The following is an 8,161-nucleotide window of genomic DNA, read 5'->3' as shown; positions in this document are numbered from 1 at the left end:
GGCGTGGCCGGTTGCTCTCTGAAGACTTAAGTGGACTTGGATGTCGGCCAAACAATGCCTCTGTTGTGTTTCCCAGGCAAATGTTGTGTTATTTCGATAAAGAGTGACTTAAGTTAATCTGTAGAAAGCCAGGAATTGTTCTGGGGTTCCATTACGGTGGCAAAATTATAATTTCAAATGGTGTCGGTGTAAAGGCATTTCCCTTTTATAAATGTACACGCGTCATCGGCCAATCAGTAGATAGAGGTGGGGGGAGTTGTTTTACATTATTTATTTATAAATATATATATATATATATATTCAACCTATATATATATATAACTTTTTACTTTTCTGTGCTTTTGTAGTGTATACAGGGTACTCTTGTAAAATAGTTTGTAAGTTCAATGAGACTTGAATAAAAGCAAAATAAAATATGTATTAAAGTTACTTGCAAGTGAGGCTGAAAACAATCAAGTTGTATCCAACCAAATGTTTACAGAAAAGTACTGCACTACCAGTTTGAAAAAAAACTGTGCAGTGTAGCTATAGGAGGGTTTCATTAAAAAGTTCCATTAAAAAGAGTTCAAGCCGCCATTCTTGACACAAAATCTGCTAATAACCAAGCAAATAGTACTAATTATATCTCACTAAAATGGTTGAAAAAGCGCCAAGATGGAATGTGCATGATACCATGTGAAACCCTTCCAATAGGATTCAAAAAGGTTTATTATGTTGCGTGTTTGGCTAATTGCTGCTCTGTTTGATGTGCTGATTGTCGTCAGAGATAAGTAATCATGATTACTTTCAGTGACATGGTTTGATGGCACATTTAAACACACACCTATGTAGAGGAGTGACCCATTTCTAATTAATGCTGTGTGTGGATAAACCATGACATAATTAGTCAATGACTCCTCACAACCTGCCTTTAATAAATAGATACCGAATCGCTAAGCTACATCAAAATTTTTGTTTAACTATATTTATTATTGCAGAACAGCTGGATACATATTTGTATTTCTCAGTTACAAGTTGTTTTTTTGGAGAGAAAATGCTGAATGAATACATGATGTTTTCGAATCGTTTGAATAATCGTGATTTCAATATTTTCCATAATAAAGCCGCCCTACTTCTTTGCTTACAGGAGCGTTTCGAGGCCTTGTTCAGGAGCTACGACGAGCAGACCACCTTCCAGATGTTCAAGAGTTTCCGGAGAGTTCGCATCACCTTCGGTACCCCGGAGGCGGCCGCCCGCGCACGCAGCGAACTGCATGAGACAGAGTTCAACGGCCAGCAACTCAAGCTCTTCTTTGCTCAGGTCAGAGGTCACCCACAAATCTAGAGGTGGAGGGGAACCGGACGGAGCGCTTGCATTAGATCACTTGAGATCAGGTTTGATCTATTCGATTTCTTGAAATAAACTGCTGCAGATTATTTTTGATTATGTAACAATAGATGCGATTTCTTTACACTTAATTGCTTCGGATTAAATTGCTCTAGGTTCGTTATGATTCAAGATATTTTATTTACACCCTACCAGTGTTCAACCATACCCTCAGCAGGCCAGAATAGTCTAGTGGGTTTGACTCCAACCTGGAAGGTTCTGGGTTCGAACCCCATTGTCCACAGCCTACCGCCAGGCATCCCTGAGCAAGACACCCTCACTCCCACTCAAATAACCTGTATCAAAAGAATGAAACACTGATTAGCTTTAACGACTACATGCTACATGACTCAACAAAGACTACTCTCTACTCTATGTGATCCAGGTCCAAAATGGAGGCGAGGACGTGGACAAGGCGTACCTGGCGCCCCCCCAGCCCGTTAAGCAGTTCCTGATCTCCCCCCCCGCCTCCCCCCCCGGGGGGTGGAGCCAGAGCGAAGACGCCACGCCCACCATCAACTATGACCTGCTGTGTGCGGTGGCCAAACTGGGACCCGGTGGGTACCTGGGGTGGCGGGGGCGGTTGTTGTGGTTTTTGAACTGGTTTTTGTTGTGGCGGTGGTTGTTGTGGTTGTTGCTGTGGTGGTTGTTCTGGTTTTTGTTGTTGTGGTGGTTTTTGGTGGCGGTTGTTGTGGTTGTTGATCTGTTTTTTGTTGTGGGGGTGATTGTTGTGGTTGTTGTTGTTCTGGTTTTTGTACTGGTTGTTGTTGTGGTGGTGGTTGTTGTACATGTTGTTGTTGTGGCGCAGGTTGTTGTTGTTGTTGTTGTTGTTGTGGTTGTTGTTTTGTTTTTTGTTGTGGTGGTGGTTGTGGTGGTTTTTGTACTGGTTGATGTTCTAGTTGTTGTGGTGGTGGTGGTGGTGGTTTTTGTACTGGTTGATGTTCTAGTTGTTGTTGTGGTGGTGGTGGTGGTGGTGGTGGTGGTGGTGGTGGATTTTGTACTGGTTGATGTTCTAGTTGTTGTGGTGGTGGTGGTGGTGGTGGTGGTGGTGGTGGTGGTGGTGGTTTTTGTACTGGTTGATGTTCTAGTTGTTGTGGTGCTGGTGGTGGTGGTGGTGGTTTTTGTACTGGTTGATGTTCTAGTTGTGGTGGTGGTGGTGGTGGTGGTGGTTGTTGCATTTGTTGATTAGAAGTGATGAAAAAGACAGGATGTGGAATATGACTTGTCTGCAGTGGATAGAATGTAGCCTGATGTGCCATTAGGGATTAAGAGGAGTTAAGTAAGAATAGACTATGAAAACACAATCTTGGTCAGGATCTATTTTGTTGTAAGAATCTATAACTTTTTATTTCAATAATATTAGTAAGCTAAGAATAACACAAACAGCAAATTTAAATAATACCAAAAATGCGAAAACAAATAATTGTTCTTACTTTTCCTCAATTTCCCCTTGGAGATGAATAAAATAACAATCTGTTCTCTAATGCAATTTTACTACAACTTCTAGTTCTTAAATAATGATAATAGACAACAGCTTCCATCTTCCTAACCAAAACAGTCAAATGGAAAACAGAGAGCTATGCTTTATTCTATTGAGGATAATTAACCTGGTAGTCAACTAATTTGGAGCTCACTCATTAAAAAACCTGTGTGCTCCAAGCTATATGAGGCTTTAAACCCCAAGGGGTATTACATACAGACGCAGACTAGAACATTTGTAAATTAACCTTTTAACCTGGTGTCCCTGGATCTTGTTAGCATTGCTCTTTAAAGGACTACTGCTAAATTGTACATATTTTAAGGGTAAGAGGGTCAGCTTTTTAAATGTTAAGCTCTTCAACTTTTTGGCTTTTAACTTCAAACTTGTCTTTGAGTTCAATGGCAATTCGTTGTGTTGTGATCCCTAAAGCACATTTTCTCAACACTCGATAAACCAAGACTCAACCGAAAATGATCAGTATCACATCATTAGACATGCCTTTAAGCGAGCATTTTGAGTCTTAGAACATACAACCATTTGGAATGGTTGTACGAGAGATGTACTAACCACTGTCAAAGCCTTGCATGGAAGTGGGGTTGTATTGACATAGAAAACAGCACTGTTAGCTCAAACACATCATTAATTTTTTATGGAACGACGTTCACACACACTCAAACATCGTTCACGCGTACCAAAGTACGTATGAGGTAATGAAAAACCTCCCCGTACTCATATCATATATAAGCACTGGAACTCCGGCTTCAGGGAATGTGTTGGTGTGTTTCTCATGGCGTCTACTCTGCTGGTGACATTCCACACCTGATGAGTGCGTTGCAACACACAGACTCCCTCAGCCAAGAGCATGTGGTAGCAACAGGCCCTCACAGCTGAGCCCACCAGCCCCCCCCCCCCGCTGGACTCGCTCACTGCTGCCTGCCAACTTCTCGCATCGCCATGGCAACCGTGATACAATCTAGCCTGTGTGTATGTCTCCAATTAAGAGCGTGATCAGCGTTGTGATGAAAAGGCAGGGCCTCAAGATGTGCCTCTTCGTTTTCCCGTCGCCTCTGTGTTCCACAAATTGTGCCCAACGATAGGGAGCAGCGCGTTGTCGCACCACAACATCCCCGTGTTTTATGCTCAGCCTAATGAAATGTTGTCTGCCGCGGCGCAACCCGGCAATTACACCCTTGCGAGAGGGTACGTGCAGAAGCTCCATGTTCACTGTCCTTCTCCTCCTCTCCTCTGTCCCGCCCCCTCCCTCCCTCGACCCCAGCAGGTGAGAAGTACGAGCTGCACGCGGGCACCGAGTCCACCCCCAGCGTGGTCGTGCACGTGTGCGAGAGCGAGGCGGAGGAGGAGGCGGAGGCCCGGCCAAAGCAGAAGATCGTCCAGACCCGACGTCCCGAGGGCGCTCCCAATGTCTTGAACTAAAAGACGGAAGACGCTCCTTTCACCCACCACCAGTGACCTCCTTCTCTCTCTCTCTCTCTCTCTCTCTCTCTCTCTCTCTCTCTCACACGCTCTCTCGCTATCTGTGCGCCGGTGGCACTGCGATCGCCCCCCCCCGACCCCCACCCCTTGTATCCATGAACACACCTGGCCGTCTCAGTTTCTCTCTCTGTCTCGTCTTGATCGGCCCGTGCAGAGACGAGCGGCGACGCCCCATCATTTCAGTTCAACTACTTAGCGAATCGAAACCGACAAACACAGACGCCGTGTTTGTCGGGGGGATGCGTGCCGACGGAATGAGGTGGCCTGAGGGGAAGGTAGGGGGGGGGAGGGGGGAGGAAGGGGGTGGGGGTGGATGGATGAGAACCACACACACACACACACACAGTCATCATTTACATGCGGTGGACTCCGTGGGGACTTGTGGCAGCATCCCCACCTCTCGACGTGCCCCACCCCCCGACCCCTGGCCCCTAAGCCTCTGACGGTTCTCAGACAGGAGGGGATAAGAACAAAAAACGACGGGAATCCCATATTCACATTTTCATACACGCTTTCTATCTATTGCTAGTGCTCGGTGATGTTAGTTGTTTGCCTTTTGCGAAAGTCTCGACTCTCCTTTTTTTCGTCTGGGTATGTTTGGATATTTGTTGCTATTTGACTGAGGCACACGGCTAACCTAGAAAAATGTGCTTTTTCTATTTTTTTCTTCAAATGTTTTATTTTGCTTTTTGCTCCTCCGGTTCTGTACTGTATGTCTCTTTCTTGGTTTTTTTCAATCCTCCATTTTCATGTTCCCTCTTCAGTGTAGGCCTATGTGGCACCAGGACTGACTGCGCCATGTTCCTGCTCTTGACTGCATGAGTATATATATATATACATATATATACTGTATTACAAAACAGAAACACAGAATGCTCAACAGATATATAAAGAATAAAGGATCGTATTTAACGTTTCAATGCACACACACACACACACACACACACACACACACACACACACACACACACACACACACACAGACACCCAGAAACACACAAACACACACACACACACACACTTAGACACACACAGCATGGAGCGCCATGTGTAACTGATCAAAAAAAGTTGTAGTGGACGTTCTTTTCTCACTCTTTGACCAGTCTTGTTCATTTTCAAGATGTGTTGTGTTTTTATTTTTTCTGATACTACTAGATGTGTGTACTCCTAAATATGTATTTGATACACAAGTAGTTTTTTTGCATGCAAGTTATTTCTGTAGTCAAAGAGCTGCAGTGTTTTTCTTTTCTACTGTTTACGAGTGGTGACGGCAAAATGGAATCATTGTCTTTGAAGTGAACGCATATCTACGCTATACACGAGTTTGAGACTTACGAAAAAAGCCTGGATTTTATCAAGAAACTCAATTTGACAGTTTGGTGGTTCCTCCTTTCAACTTGATGACAAACCGGCCTCTAATTGCGTCCTTTTGTTGGTATTAAAACATCAGTCAGATTGCTCAAGACACCTTCGCTTGATAATTCTTATTACCCGTCTAGGAACCTATTTTATTATTCTTTATTAAGCATATTTTGCATTGGTGCGTCTCACATCTCAACCTCTATTACTTTTCTATGAGGCCACTTTGTATGGGTCAGAGTTTTCCTTCCGGAACCTTCTAGTGCTTGTTTTGCACAGAGTACCTCTTGATATCTCTGAGCGACAGTGCAGGGCAACGCCCCCTTTCCATCGACGGTCATCCACCCTTCTACCTAATGTAAAAAGCTGAGTAGTGCAGTGAAAAAACAAACCATTTATTTTGGATCTACTATCTTACTACAAGAAGCATTTTTGTTTTGCAGAGAAAGGTTAGTAGAAAAAAAGAAGTAGCCTCATGAGAAATCAACCAAAGCAATCACTGACTCACTGACTCTCTCCAGCATCTACGACACGTTAAAATCACATTGATTTTTGTTAGATCGCTTAATTCTTTATTAATTTTCCTGTTAAATAATGTTTTATTTCAGCTTTTTTTCAGTTAACTAGTTTGGGAATTTGAATTGACTGGGATTCTGGGAAACATCTTCATACTGCTTTCATACGAGTTTAAACTAACCAAGATCTATACAAATTTTTATTTTTACATTCTTTTTAGAAACCCATCAACTGAGTCGATCTCGTCCAGTCATACTTTAGTGATGTTATAAAGAAGTAAATCGAACAACTGATTAGTACAGGAGGGTCATTGGGGAGTCTAAACCATATTTGTATTAGGGAGCATGAAATCTACAGAAAAAAATACTTTATTTTGCTATTTCAATATTAGCTAGCAAAAGACGAGTCTCTGCATGCAAGCACTTTATTGTCAGTATTTTGTTACATTTTCTCCACACTGTGTAAATGATTCATGCTACAATGGAAATGTAGAGTTACACACTGTACATATATTTTTTGCTTTCTTTTGTGCTTTCTTACTTTCTTTCCTTCGCTCAAGCTGAACACCTGGGTAGCCTTCTCACCAGCATATTGCCAGTGAGTGAAACACACGTTTCTCAATTTATATTTCCTTATTCTAGTGTGTACCTTCGCGGTCAGTGCAACTGTACTTTAAAACAAATAATGAATGAGTCGAAATGGATGGGAAGATTTTTACAAACGCGACAGTGATATGTGTCGGTTGACACTGTAGAGCTGATTTTGATCTTCTGTTGGTCCATGTGAGTCTGTGTTCTTTCAGGGTCACATTTCATGGCGAATGAATGGAGAGTCCTCTTATTTAAATGGCCCACATTACCATAGTGTCGTTTTAACAGTATGTGTCCGTTGAACTGGCTGCGGCAAAATGGGGAACATGTTTTATGGAAGAAGAAGCAGATTTGCAGGAGAGAGAAACCTATTTGAAATTGTTGTTGTTTTTTTTACTGTCTGTGGTTAATGGTTATTTGAAGATCGTTGAATAATGATTATGATTGGAAGGATAATGTATATTTATGTACATATGCCAAGTGTATTTGTTGCGAGGCCAGTCCCAGTGTGCAGTTTTATGGCTTCTCTTTATGTTACAAAGATACAAAATAATAAAATGAAGTCCTGACAATGCTCGATCAAAGCCCATCTCTCATTGTGTTGTGTTGAACATGGACTCGTGTTTTATTCGTCTCGAGGAAAGTCTACTTAAAGGTCAATAAAACTGTTTTGTCACTGTTGTATTGTTTTTGTTCAAATATAAATATGGTGTCTTGTATTGTATGAGTTCAGAAAACAAAGTAGCAAAACAAGCAATAATTTCCAGTTCTGGATACAGTCTGTATTTTCATGTCCTGTACTTATTTCTGAGAGATGGACTCTGTCTCTCACGGTATCAGCTTCTACTTGTGTAGTATACTTGTCCTTCGTTTCACCAACATTAATAATATAAAGAGGTATTCTTAAAAACATGCTTAGTGTCATTCATTATAGCAATATGCTTTTTACTCTGGTTAAAGAACATCCATGTTTTTCCAAGACACATACACTTACAACTACACACATACACACACAGATAGATTATTATGAATGAGTTTGCAAATGGCCTGCTATAGGTATATAAGGACCATTCCCCTTAGGAGGTTATACCAAACAAACACTTTCTTCTACTCTTTAAACCATTGCGCACACACTTGACTGTAACTATTACTGTAATAAACTGCAATCACTTGAAGTGGAATCTCTACGTGGCAATGACTAATGACCTATTTTCTGCCTTGCAGGCCAACAATTGTGATTTTGAAAGAATGACTGATGGTTTTGTTGACAGTGAATTGAGCAATGATATATTTCTTTCATCACCATCCTCCTTTCTAATTCAACTGCGTGTCTTTGTGTTACGGTGGGTTGAAGAC

General features: G+C 42.0%; 1 protein-coding gene across 2 annotated transcripts in view; it reads left to right on the top strand.

Annotated features, from left to right (window-relative positions):
• The window catches only part of rcan3 (regulator of calcineurin 3), a 16,661-nt gene extending 12,116 nt beyond the window's left edge, over positions 1-4,545 (top strand). Inside the window, exons 2-4 of one of the 2 annotated variants that reach the window (XM_079752843.1) lie at positions 1,127-1,300; positions 1,752-1,923; positions 4,126-4,545. In XM_079752843.1, coding sequence (XP_079608969.1) covers positions 1,127-1,300; positions 1,752-1,923; positions 4,126-4,280 — 501 coding nt within the window. In that variant the 3' untranslated portion in view covers positions 4,281-4,545. Of the gene's footprint in view, positions 1-1,126; positions 1,301-1,751; positions 1,924-4,122 lie in introns of both variants that reach the window. The other variant, XM_079752842.1, reaches the window with a different exon arrangement.
• The last annotated feature ends 3,616 nt before the right edge of the window (positions 4,546-8,161 follow it).

Source organism: Pollachius pollachius (assembly GCF_949987615.1).
Source record: "Pollachius pollachius genome assembly, chromosome: 15".
Classification (NCBI taxonomy): domain Eukaryota; kingdom Metazoa; phylum Chordata; class Actinopteri; order Gadiformes; family Gadidae; genus Pollachius; species Pollachius pollachius.
The sequence above is the reverse complement of the archived record's forward strand: the minus strand, read 5'-3'. Positions and strand labels throughout refer to the sequence as shown.